The following is a 13,800-nucleotide window of genomic DNA, read 5'->3' on the forward strand; positions in this document are numbered from 1 at the left end:
GTCAAATCAAAACAGTTTTTCCTGTAGTTTTTTCATTGTCAGGTTGTCGTGTTGATCCAATGTCTTCAGGCATGAACAGTATGGCGGTGGTAGCGCGTGTTCTGGTCGTCATGGGCTACAGTATGGCGGTGGCAGCGTGTGTTCCGGTCGTCATGGGCTACAGTATGGCGGTGGTAGTGTGTGTTCTGGTCGTCATGGGGTACAGTATGGTGCGGTGGTAGCGTGTGTTCTGGTCGTCATGGGGTACAGTATGTAGCGGTGGTAGCGTGTGTTCTGGTCGTCATGGGGTACAGTATGTAGCGGTGGTAGCATGTGTTCTGGTCGTCATGGGGTACAGTATGGCGGTGGTAGCGTGTGTTCTGGTCGTCATGGGGTACAGTATGTAGCGGTGGTAGCGTGTGTTCTGGTTGTCATGGGGTACAGTATGTAGCGGTGGTAGCGTGTGTTCTGGTCGTCATGGGGTACAGTATGTAGCGGTGGTAGCGTGTGTTCTGGTCGTCATGGGGTACAGTATGTAGCGGTGGTAGCGTGTGTTCTGGTCGTCATGGGGTACAGTATGGCGGTGGTAGCGTGTGTTCTGGTCGTCATGGGCTACAGTATGAAGAGGTGGTAGCGTGTGTTCTGGTCGTCATGGGGTACAGTATGTAGCGGTGGTAGCGTGTGTTCTGGTCGTCATGGGGTACAGTATGTAGCGGTGGTAGCGTGTGTTCTGGTCGTCATAGGGTACAGTATGGCGGTGGTAACGTGTGTTCTGGTCGCCATGGGGTACAGTAGGGTGCGGTGGTAGCGTGTGTTCCGGTCGTCATGGGGTACAGTATGGCGGTGTTAGCGTGTGTTCTGCTTGTCTTGGGGTACAGTATGGCGGTGGTAGCGTGTGTTCTGCTTGTCTTGGTACAGTATGTAGCGGTGGTAGCGTGTGTTCTGGTCGTCATGGGGTACAGTATTGCGGTGGTAGCGTGTGTTCTGGTCGTCATGGGGTACAGTATGGCGGTGGTAGCGTGTGTTCTGGTCGTCATGGGGTACAGTATGGCGGTGGTAGCGTGTGTTCTGGTCGTCATGGGGTACAGTATGGCGGTGGTAGCGTGTGTTCTGGTTGTCATGGGGTACAGTATGTAGCGGTGGTAGTGTGTGTTCTGGTCGTCATGGGGTACAGTAGGGTGCGGTGGTAGCGTGTGTTCCGGTCGTCATGGGGTACAGTATGGCGGTGGTAGCGTGTGTTCTGGTCGTCATGGGGTACAGTATGGCGGTGGTAGCGTGTGTTCTGGTTGTCATGGGGTACAGTATGTAGCGGTGGTAGTGTGTGTTCTGGTTGTCATGGGGTACAGTATGTAGCGGTGGTAGTGTGTGTTCTGGTTGTCATGGGGTACAGTATGTAGCGGTGGTAGCGTGTGTTCTGGTCGTCATGGGGTACAGTATTGCGGTGGTAGCGTGCGTTCCGGTCGTCATGGGGTACAGTATGGTGCTGTGGTAGCGTGTGCTCTGGTCGTCATGGGTTACAGTGTGTAGCGGTGGTAGCGTGTTTTCTGGTCATCACGGGGTACCGTGTGGCGTGGTAGTGTGTGTTCTGGTCGTCATGGGGATACCTTGTAGGCGGCCTTCAGCCCGCCGTTGTCGGCGATGTTCTCCCCCAGCGTGTGCTTCCCGTTCAGAGGCTCCTGGTTGATGCTGTAGTTACTGTACTGCTCCACCTGGGGGAGACACAGGGACTCTTTGTGGCCCTAATCTTGTTTTCTACAGAAAATATTTTTATTTGAAAATTCGAGTCATAATTCATTTGAAAAAACATTGCATTCGGTAACCCCATATTATTCTGCAGCATCACAATTAATTGATGATTCCGCCGCGTTCACAACCATTATTTTGAAATTGGCGTCATAACTGTTTATTACTTAACCAACTTTCAAACACCTTCGTTCGAGGGTTTTATATATAATATTTTGCTGTCCATATTCATAGAAACTAGTGCAAGCACTTACAATTGCTTTACCCATTCCCTGTGTAAAACACGATGGCTTGGATAATGAATACTCAAAGAAAGCTGACTCAAGCTGTAACTTTGAGGCTTGGACGATGAGGACGAATCTTGTAAGACGCCATAAACAAAGACGCTCCTCTACTGCGCAGACGTACCATGCACTGGGTCTGCTTCTTAAAGGCCTCCACAGAGGAGTTCTTCCACCACAGCCGGAGATTCCCTTCCTTGTCATATTCTCGGCCTTCCATGAAACACACAGAACATTATTGTCGGTTTGTTTCCCATCCTGGAAACACTTATTTAGGACACGGAGTAGAGGTCCTCACCTTGGTCGTCGAAGGCGTGGGTGAGCTCGTGTCCCATCACCACACCGATGCCCCCGAAATTAAGAGCTCTAGAAAAAAATTAAATAATAAATAGGATTTAATTACTATAGTGTTAGTAAGTAAACTTATATTCCCCTTTTTTGCTTTACTTTTTTGTGTAGTCATTTACTTTTCCAAGCATGGACTTGCTCGAATGAGGCAGGTCAAAACCTTTTTATAAAATTAAGGATTAAAGGTGACAACTAGAAATAGACAAAGCCAGATCCACTGATAAGAAAGGGAGGCGTACTTGGGCCAGGCCCGGCTGTAGAACGGCGCCTGGAGGATCCCGGCGGGCAGCACCATCTCGTTCTTCGTGGGGTTGTAGTAGGCGTTGACCGTCTGAGGGGTCATGCTCCACCTGGGAACAACACAACACAACAGGGGTCATACTCCACCTGGGAACAACACAACACAACAGGGGTCATACTCCACCTGGGAACAACACAACACAACAGGGGTCATACTCCACCTGGGAACAACACAACAGGGGTCCTGCTCCACCTGGGAACAACACAACACAACAGGGGTCCTGCTCCACCTGGGAACAACACAACACAACAGGGGTCATACTCCACCTGGGAACAACACAACACAACAGGGGTCATACTCCACCTGGGAACAACACAACAGGGGTCCTGCTCCACCTGGGAACAACACAACAGGGGTCATACTCCACCTGGGAACAACACAACACAACAGGGGTCATGCTCCACCTGGGAACAACACAACAGGGGTCCTGCTCCACCTGGGAACAACACAACAGGGGTCCTGCTCCACCTGGGAACAACACAACACAACAGGGGTCATACTCCACCTGGGAACAACACAACACAACAGGGGTCCTGCTCCACCTGGGAACAACACAACACAACAGGGGTCATACTCCACCTGGGAACAACACAACACAACAGGGGTCCTGCTCCACCTGGGAACAACACAACACAACAGGGGTCATACTCCACCTGGGAACAACACAACACAACAGGGGTCATACTCCACCTGGGAACAACACAACACAACAGGGGTCATACTCCACCTGGGAACAACACAACACAACAGGGGTCCTGCTCCACCTGGGAACAACACAACACAACAGGGGTCATACTCCACCTGGGAACAACACAACACAACAGGGGTCATACTCCACCTGGGAACAACACAACACAACAGGGGTCATACTCCACCTGGGAACAACACAACAGGGGTCCTGCTCCACCTGGGAACAACACAACAGGGGTCCTGCTCCACCTGGGAACAACACAACACAACAGGGGTCCTGCTCCACCTGGGAACAACACAACAGGGGTCCTGCTCCACCTGGGAACAACACAACACAACAGGGGTCCTGCTCCACCTGGGAACAACACAACACAACAGGGGTCATACTCCACCTGGGAACAACACAACACAACAGGGGTCATACTCCACCTGGGAACAACACAACAGGGGTCCTGCTCCACCTGGGAACAACACAACACAACAGGGGTCATACTCCACCTGGGAACAACACAACACAACAGGGGTCATACTCCACCTGGGAACAACACAACACAACAGGGGTCATACTCCACCTGGGAACAACACAACACAACAGGGGTCATACTCCACCTGGGAACAACACAACAGGGGTCCTGCTCCACCTGGGAACAACACAACAGGGGTCATACTCCACCTGGGAACAACACAACACAACAGGGGTCCTGCTCCACCTGGGAACAACACAACACAACAGGGGTCATACTCCACCTGGGAACAACACAACACAACAGGGGTCCTGCTCCACCTGGGAACAACACAACACAACAGGGGTCCTGCTCCACCTGGGAACAACACAACACAACAGGGGTCATACTCCACCTGGGAACAACACAACACAACAGGGGTCCTGCTCCACCTGGGAACAACACAACACAACAGGGGTCATACTCCACCTGGGAACAACACAACACAACAGGGGTCCTGCTCCACCTGGGAACAACACAACAGGGGTCCTGCTCCACCTGGGAACAACACAACACAACAGGGGTCATACTCCACCTGGGAACAACACAACAGGGGTCCTGCTCCACCTGGGAACAACACAACACAACAGGGGTCATACTCCACCTGGGAACAACACAACACAACAGGGGTCATACTCCACCTGGGAACAACACAACACAACAGGGGTCCTGCTCCACCTGGGAACAACACAACACAACAGGGGTCATGCTCCACCTGGGAACAACACAACACAACAGGGGTCCTGCTCCACCTGGGAACAACACAACAGGGGTCATACTCCACCTGGGAACAACACAACACAACAGGGGTCCTGCTCCACCTGGGAACAACACAACAGGGGTCCTGCTCCACCTGGGAACAACACAACACAACAGGGGTCCTGCTCCACCTGGGAACAACACAACAGGGGTCCTGCTCCACCTGGGAACAACACAACACAACAGGGGTCATACTCCACCTGGGAACAACACAACAGGGGTCCTGCTCCACCTGGGAACAACACAACACAACACAACAGGGGTCCTGCTCCACCTGGGAACAACACAACACAACAGGGGTCATACTCCACCTGGGAACAACACAACACAACAGGGGTCCTGCTCCACCTGGGAACAACACAACACAACAGGGGTCATACTCCACCTGGGAACAACACAACACAACAGGGGTCCTGCTCCACCTGGGAACAACACAACACAACAGGGGTCCTGCTCCACCTGGGAACAACACAACACAACAGGGGTCCTGCTCCACCTGGGAACAACACAACAGGGGTCCTGCTCCACCTGGGAACAACACAACACAACAGGGGTCATACTCCACCTGGGAACAACACAACAGGGGTCCTGCTCCACCTGGGAACAACACAACACAACAGGGGTCCTGCTCCACCTGGGAACAACACAACACAACAGGGGTCATACTCCACCTGGGAACAACACAACACAACAGGGGTCATACTCCACCTGGGAACAACACAACACAACAGGGGTCCTGCTCCACCTGGGAACAACACAACAGGGGTCCTGCTCCACCTGGGAACAACACAACACAACAGGGGTCATACTCCACCTGGGAACAACACAACAGGGGTCCTGCTCCACCTGGGAACAACACAACAGGGGTCCTGCTCCACCTGGGAACAACACAACAGGGGTCCTGCTCCACCTGGGAACAACACAACAGGGGTCCTGCTCCACCTGGGAACAACACAACACAACAGGGGTCCTGCTCCACCTGGGAACAACACAACAGGGGTCCTGCTCCACCTGGGAACAACACAACAGGGGTCATGCTCCACCTGGGAACAACACAACACAACAGGGGTCATGCTCCACCTGGGAACAACACAACACAACAGGGGTCCTGCTCCACCTGGGAACAACACAACAGGGGTCCTGCTCCACCTGGGAACAACACAACACAACAGGGGTCCTGCTCCACCTGGGAACAACACAACCGTCTCAGGCCGGGTCTGACAGGCAGAACATTTGGTGTTTCACGACGGTCACGCATCAAGTTAGACGACGATGCCGTTTCCCTTTCTACCCTTAAGGGGTCACTCTACCCTTCAGGGGTCACTCTACCCTTCAGGGGTCACTCTACCCTTCAGGGGTCACTCTACCCTTCAGGGGTCACTCTACATGTTGGAGCAGGACGCATTCCGTCGCGCCACGTTCACCGGGTATCAGGAGGAAGGGTCAAGATACGCTGGGTCGATATCAGTGTTCAGGTCATAGCAGTGACAGGACAAAAAATGCTAGATCTAAGGTTGCACGTTTTAGAACAGAGGAAGTCGCCCTGATCGTGGTCTACAATATTCATCATCGCCCACGACCCCGGGAGGTTCTCAGAGACGGCGTCAGATGGAGCTGAAAGAGGGCCGCGTCCGTGTGTCCCATCCTGGTCAGAGTTCTGTGCTCCGCTGTGTGGTCTGATCCCGGTCAGAGTTCTGTGCTCCGCTGTGTGGTCTGATCCCGGTCAGAGTTCTGTGCTCCGCTGTGTGGTCTGATCCCGGTCAGAGTTCTGTGCTCCGCTGTGTGGTCTGATCCCGGTCAGAGTTCTGTGATCCGCTGTGTGGTCTGATCCCGGTCAGAGTTCTGTGCTCCGCTGTGTGGTCTGATCCCGGTCAGAGTTCTGTGCTCCGCTGTGTGGTCTGATTCCGGTCAGGGTTCTGTGATCCGCTGTGTGGTCTGGTCCCGCTGCCTGCTGTACAACTGACCACAGATCGTTTACAGGAGGCTGCCTGGAGCTCTCCCATCCCGCCTCCCACGGCCCAATTCGAGACGAGGGCCACTTCAGCCGGTCCGCAGGGGAACGGGGAGCGATGGCAGTAGTATTCCGTCGAGTCTCGGAGCAAGCGCACCACAGAGAGAGGGGGAGGAGGGACAGAGACTCACTGGTTCACCACTGGGAGAGGGGGAGGAGGGACAGAGACTCACTGGTTCACCACAGAGAGAGGGGGAGGAGGGACAGAGACTCACTGGTTCACCACTGGGAGAGGGGGAGGAGGGACAGAGACTCACTGGTTCACCACTGGGAGAGGGGGAGGAGGGACAGAGACTCACTGGTTCACCACTGGGAGAGGGGGAGGAGGGACAGAGACTCACTGGTTCACCACTGGGAGAGGGGGAGGAGGGACAGAGACTCACTGGTTCACCACAGAGAGAGGGGGAGGAGGGACAGAGACTCACTGGTTCACCACTGGGAGACGGGACAGAGACTCACTGGTTCACCACTGGGAGACGGAGAGGAGGGACAGAGACTCACTGGTTCACGACTGAGAGACGGGACAGAGACTCACTGGTTCACCACTGGGAGACGGAGAGAGGGGGAGGAGGGACAGAGACTCACTGGTTCACCACTGGGAGACGTGACAGAGACTCACTGGTTCACCACTGGGAGACGGAGAGGAGGGACAGAGACTCACTGGTTCACGACTGAGAGACGGGACAGAGACTCACTGGTTCACCACTGGGAGACGGAGAGAGGGGGAGGAGGGACAGAGACTCACTGGTTCACCACTGGGAGACGTGACAGAGACTCACTGGTTCACCACTGGGAGACGTAGAGAGGGGGAGGAGGGACAGAGACTCACTGGTTCCTGTTGGGTTCTTTCCTTAGCTGGTCCGCTGTCACACGGGCGGAGAAGTTGTAGTACTGCATCACGTTCTGGAAGTAGAGGTCGGACACCACCTCGAACTGACAGGAGGACAGGAAGCAGGTCAGGTCCACATCCTGTATGCTGCTCGTATTCATCGTGGTACAAAGACGTGAAATACCTACATCATTGAACACTTTGTCGAGGTTTGTGGCGTTCATGATGAACTGTGGGTAGCCCACCATGTTGTATATGGCGTCGGCCTAAGAGGGGTCAAAGGGCATGTGCAGTGAGACATCACTCCAGGAGGGGGGGTGTTGTTACAGGTACCATAAAACGCAATCAAAGAAAGAAATATTCTTATAAAAACAGCAAATCTTACTCCACCTTTTCTTTGGCAGCTCTCTTTGTCTCCGCGTCCATCCAGCTCACATACTGCAGGCCCTCCTCAAACGCAGCTTTAATCTCCAACACCATGTGCTCGGCCTGAGACGAAAGAGGAGTCTCAACAAGATGACAGACAGACAGACAGACAGACAGACAGACAGACAGACAGACAGACAGACAGGGGGAGAGACAGACAGACAGACAGACAGACAGGGGGAGAGACAGACAGACAGGGGGAGAGACAGACAGGGGGAGAGACAGACAGGGGGAGAGACAGAGACAGAGAGCGCCCTGCTCTAGAAACAAGAGACTCACAATAGCTTTGTTGTCCTCAGCGAAGGCGGATTTAACAAACATGGCGCCGAGAGCGAAGCCCAGAGCCGAGTCTGTGTCGCTCATGCACACCTTCCAACGCTCCGTGCAACTCTGGGACGACACACACACACACACACACACACACACACACACACACACACACACACACACACACACACACACACACACACACACACACACACACACACACACACACACACACACACACACACACACACAGTAAGTTCTGCATAATACATGGCGCTGCATGTAAAGACTGCCAGTGATCTATAATAAAACTATCGTTATATTGTGTTTGACACGATTTACATCATTTTTATACAGAGATGCATGACATCTTGCAAAAACTACTCAGAACAATAGGAGTATAACTTTTACATAAATATCATTAGGTTTTTAAACGCAAATACATCATCGCCAGATAATGTCACAAACGTCTGATACAACGTCATAATTTGTATACACACATACATACAAAAGGAATAGTGCCAACATCTAGAATATCAGTATCAATACTTCACAGGAGCCTCTGGAAGCGGGAACCGGCCGTAGCAGCCTGCACAAATGAAGCAGCATGCAGCCTTGATACGTGGACTGACTGAGCGTACAGCGGCGGCCATCGAGGACAGCTGGAGGGTTGGAGAGGGCTTCACAACAGCGCCAGCACCGAAGGGACCGGTCTTTTCTCTGTGTGGTCGTCGGGATTTCCCCGTAAACGCCCCCCAATGTAATGGTAATTGCATGCCTTTGTACACCTCGTAAACTCTTTTCTCAGAGACCGTGTAACAAAACGCCACACAGCATTTAATCTAGACTTTCCTAGGCAATATCGCCGGATCCTAAAACTCATTGTTGCCAAACAATTTGAGGGAGTGCACCCGTTCATCTCCGTCAGCGGTGGGTGCTGTCGTACCCCAACAGTTGCCCTTGAAAAGCGCGAAAGACTGGAAACAGCTTGAGGCGTCTCCGCAGATATAAGGAGAGGAGACCGAGGACACACACACACACACACGGTTTGTTGATCCAGCCGAGCAGCGGCGGGAAGCGAGACTGAGGGAACAGGATCCCAGATAACAGTCAGACTCCACAGGCAGCACATCATCGGATACACACACACACACACACACACACACACACACACACACACACACACACACACACACACACACACACACACACACACACACACACACACACACACACACACACACACACACACACACACACACACCAAGGCGATTAATGATTACAGGAATGAAATATAGGACTTGGAATTATAAACACACGATCTTAGGAATCCTTAAGAATAAACATTTAAATCTCCAAGGATTTAATTAGCATGCTTAGCACTTTAGCACACAAGGGATTTGATTTTCTTTTTTTTATCGCTAGGATTTTCATTCAAAGAAATTGCTGGGCTGTTTATTCAGATCCAGAACTCCCCTGCCAAGTGGATTGGCTTCCATCTGATTGGCCAGGAGCCAGTCACCCAGCGCCAGGGCCTGCTACACAGACTCGCCCGTCTGGTGCCATCTGGCAGGGCCCAGTATCGCTGGGCCAGACCGGGAACTAGTTAAGTACAGTCCACTCTGCCAATACTACTAGGAATTCTCCAGATGAGTAGTCACCAGTTTGCTACCACAAACACCCAGCTAACCGCTCCTCAAACACCCAGCTAACCGCTCCACAAACACCCGGCTAACCGCTCCTCAAACACCCAGCTAACCGCTCCTCAAACACCCAGCTAACCGCTCCTCAAACACCCAGCTAACCGCTCCACAAACACCCAGCTAACCGCTCCACAAACACCCAGCTAACCGCTCCACAAACGCCCAGCTAACCGCTCCTCAAACACCCAGCTAACCGCTCCTCAAACACCCAGCTAACCGCTCCTCAAACACCCAGCTAACCGCTCCTCAAACACCCAGCTAACCGCTCCTCAAACACCCAGCTAACCGCTCCACAAACACCCAGCTATCCGCTCCTCAAACACCCAGCTATCCGCTCCTCAAACACCCAGCTAACCGCTCCTCAAACACCCAGCTAACCGCTCCTCAAACACCCAGCTAACCGCTCCACAAACACCCAGCTAACCGCTCCTCAAACACCCAGCTAACCGCTCCACAAACACCCAGCTAACCGCTCCTCAAACACCCGGCTAACCGCTCCTCAAACACCCAGCTAACCGTTCCACTAACACCCAGCTAACCGCTCCTCAAACACCCAGCTAACCGTTCCACTAACACCCAGCTAACCGCTCTTCAAACACCCAGCTAACCGCTCCACAAACACCCAGCTAACCGCTCCTCAAACACCCAGCTAACCGCTCCACAAACACCCAGCTAACCGCTCCTCAAACACCCAGCTAACCGCTCCTCAAACACCCAGCTAACCGCTCCTCAAACACCCAGCTAACCGCTCCACAAACACCCAGCTAACCGCTCCTCAAACACCCAGCTAACCGCTCCTCAAACGCCCAGCTAACCGCTCCTCAAACACCCAGCTAACCGCTCCTCAAACACCCAGCTAACCGCTCCTCAAACACCCGGCTAACCGCTCCTCAAACACCCGGCTAACCGCTACACAAACACCCAGCTAACCGCTCCTCAAACACCCAGCTAACCGCTCCTCAAACACCCGGCTAACCGCTCCTCAAACACCCGGCTAACCGCTACACAAACACCCAGCTAACCGCTCCACAAACACCCAGCTAACCGCTCCTCAAACACCCAGCTAACCGCTCCTCAAACACCCGGCTAACCGCTCCTCAAACACCCGGCTAACCGCTCCTCAAACACCCGGCTAACCGCTACACAAACACCCAGCTAACCGCTCCTCAAACACCCGGCTAACCGCTACACAAACACCCAGCTAACCGCTCCTCAGAGCTCATTAGAATCAAGCAGAACAAAAGAGGAGTCATTACTATCAAGAGAGATATCTTCTGAATCCACGCCTCTGAACACGTCTGGCTCCCTGACCTTCCCCTCTGGTTTTCATCCTGTTTTCTGCGTTCCACAGCAGCTTGTGTTCTGTGTTAGGGTTCATCGGCGGTCGGTACATGATGTTGACCTCTCACCTTTTTGGTTCCGTACATCACCTCCAGGAAGCGCTGCTCCGCGTCCTGGAAGCGCCGGTCCAGAACGGACACCATCTTCCTGACAACCTTCATGATCATGTAGTTATTCAGCAGGCTGAAAAGAGACACACTGTCAGGCTGTTCCATTCAGCAGGCTGCGCACACAAAGACACACGGTCAGGCTGTTCCATTCAGCAGGCTGCGCAGACAAAGACACACGGTCAGGCTGTTCCATTCAGCAGGCTGCGCAGACAAAGACACACACTGTCAAGCTTTTCCGCTTGCAATGCGTGGAAGAGCAGACGTTTATAGCTCCCAACGCCAAAACAAAGAGCATGTTTCTGTGTGCCGAGCATCAATATGCACATTGTACACACGAGGGGAGCCCTGAGGAAGCAGCAGACCTTTTGTTGGTCTTATCGATGAGGATGGACACTTCCTGCAGGAACTCTTTGGCGTAGACCACCACAGGCTCCGAAGCATTGAGCTCCACCGGGGCGAAGACGTCCTTCAGGTAGGGCATCCAGTCGATGGCCGGGGCCAGGGCCTGAGAGACAACCGTACATCACACACATCAGAGGCCGTTCTGTGTGCACACTGGGACTGTGCTGTGGGGGTGAGATCCATTTGTGTATCCTTGCACATTCTTAACTTTCACCTACATTTAAAATAGTTGAAACTTATAATTACTTTATGTATTTTAAATGTTCCTTCGTTGATTTAACTAGAGGATATCTGAATGACTACGAACTTCTGGAGTTCAGTTCCATGTTAGAAAGTGACTGGTGAAGGAAAAAATAAAATAAAAAATAAAGATTGTTCTAATGGGCGGAGCCTAATCCACATTTCCTCTAACAGGCGGGGCCTAATCCACATCTCCTAATGGGCGGGGCCTAATCCACATTTCCTCTAATGGGCGGGGCCTAATCCACATCTCCTCTAATGGGCGGGGCCTAATCCACATCTCCTCTAGTGGGCAGGGCCTAATCCACATCTCCTCTAATGGGCGGGGCCTAATCCACATCTCTTCTAATGGGCGGGGCCTAATCCACATCTCCTCTAATGGGCGGGGCCTAATCCACATCTCCTCTAATGGGCGGGGCCTAATCCACATCTCCTCTAATGGGCGGGGCCTAAACCACATCTCCTCTAGTGGGCGGGGACTAATACACATCTTTTCTAATGGGCGGGGCCTAATCCACATCTCCTCACCGTGAGATCGCTGGCCTCCATCTTGTGGTAGATGAGCTCCTCGTCGCGGCGCTCGTCCTGCGGCACCGTGATGTTGGCCAGGGCGGTCTCCAGCTCCAGGACCTCCAGCATCATGTGGAGGGAGCCCTCCTGCGTGCCCCCCAGCAGCACCCCCAGCTCCACCAGGAAGTCCAGGTACGCCGTCAGATACTGCCGGCCGTTGAATCAAATGAGAAACATTATTCCCAGCCGGAGCCGATAAGCATCCCCTAAATTGTTCCTTTGAATTCAGGGGGCGGAGCCTCGTGCCTGGCACAGCCTAATAGGATAACTCCTTTTTCATTTGACCAGTTTGCCGTTCCGCGTTCTGGAGCCCAGACCAGTATATTAATCACATTAGCTCAGACTAACCTTACCTTTTGGTTTTCAGACTTCTTCAGGTAGTAATCTCTGGAAGGGAGCCCCAGACTGGACTGATCGATCTGGAACCGCGACAGAAAGGTTCTTTGAAAACCCTCAAGGATCATATTAGTTTAGGCACGGCTTGGAAAGAATGTAATTCCTCCTGGGACCAACAGGACAAAGTACGGGACAACCAATCCAATGTGTTGCCATAGTCTCACAGTATTAAGTAAAGATTTGATATATAGCATGAACAATTTATACTTCTAAATGATATTGACATATTATTATTATTATTATTAATATTATTATATATATCCCAGAATCTGCAGAAGAAGGAGTACAATAAGTCACATTGACAAAAAGGGTTTGAAATGGGAACTGCCGTCCCAATTCAACCCCCCCCCCCCCCTCCCCCCTCCAATCTCCGACGACATATAACCCAAACCCTTCCCAGGTGACCTCTGACCTGGATCACGTTACTGTTGGAGTTCTTGGCGTCGGTGCTGACAAAGACCGTGAAGAAGGGTGAGGTGCGGTAGTTGGCCGACACCCAACGTAGGACCTCCTGGAAGTTGTCCTTGTCCCATTGGCCGGTCAGGGCCCACCCCCCCGCCTGGAACGCACATCCAGACATTAGACAGGGCCCACCCCCCCTATGCAGTGGGGTCCATGGTGTTATGTGGGGACCATGGTGTTATGTGGGGTCCATGGTGTTATGTGGGGTCCATGGTGTTATGTGGGGTCCATGTGGTTAGCGTGGGGTCCATGGTGTTATGTGGGGTCCATGGTGTTATGTGGGGTCCATGGTGTTATGTGGGGTCCATGGTGTTATGTGGGGTCCATGGTGTTATGTGGGGTCCATGGTGTTATGTGAGGTCCATGGTGTTATGTGGGGTCCATGGTGTTATGTGGGGTCCATGGTGTTATGTGGGGTCCATGGTGTTATGTGGGGTCC

General features: G+C 52.7%; 1 protein-coding gene across 4 annotated transcripts in view; it reads right to left on the reverse strand.

Moving 5' to 3' along the window:
• The window catches only part of ece1 (endothelin converting enzyme 1), a 35,138-nt gene that overhangs the window by 2,354 nt on the left and 18,984 nt on the right, over window positions 1–13,800 (reverse strand). For all 4 annotated transcript variants that reach the window (XM_060069326.1, XM_060069325.1, XM_060069328.1 and 1 more), the window contains 13 exons: window positions 13,312–13,458; window positions 12,857–12,922; window positions 12,462–12,650; window positions 11,654–11,796; window positions 11,250–11,364; window positions 8,150–8,260; window positions 7,835–7,933; window positions 7,633–7,710; window positions 7,445–7,548; window positions 2,591–2,701; window positions 2,302–2,369; window positions 2,131–2,216; window positions 1,584–1,688 (listed from right to left, as the gene is read on the reverse strand). In XM_060069326.1, coding sequence (XP_059925309.1) covers window positions 1,584–1,688; window positions 2,131–2,216; window positions 2,302–2,369; window positions 2,591–2,701; window positions 7,445–7,548; window positions 7,633–7,710; window positions 7,835–7,933; window positions 8,150–8,260; window positions 11,250–11,364; window positions 11,654–11,796; window positions 12,462–12,650; window positions 12,857–12,922; window positions 13,312–13,458 — 1,422 coding nt within the window. The remainder of the gene's footprint in view (window positions 1–1,583; window positions 1,689–2,130; window positions 2,217–2,301; window positions 2,370–2,590; window positions 2,702–7,444; window positions 7,549–7,632; window positions 7,711–7,834; window positions 7,934–8,149; window positions 8,261–11,249; window positions 11,365–11,653; window positions 11,797–12,461; window positions 12,651–12,856; window positions 12,923–13,311; window positions 13,459–13,800) is intronic.

This window comes from Gadus macrocephalus, chromosome 13 (assembly GCF_031168955.1).
Source record: "Gadus macrocephalus chromosome 13, ASM3116895v1".
Taxonomy (NCBI): Eukaryota; Metazoa; Chordata; class Actinopteri; order Gadiformes; family Gadidae; genus Gadus; species Gadus macrocephalus.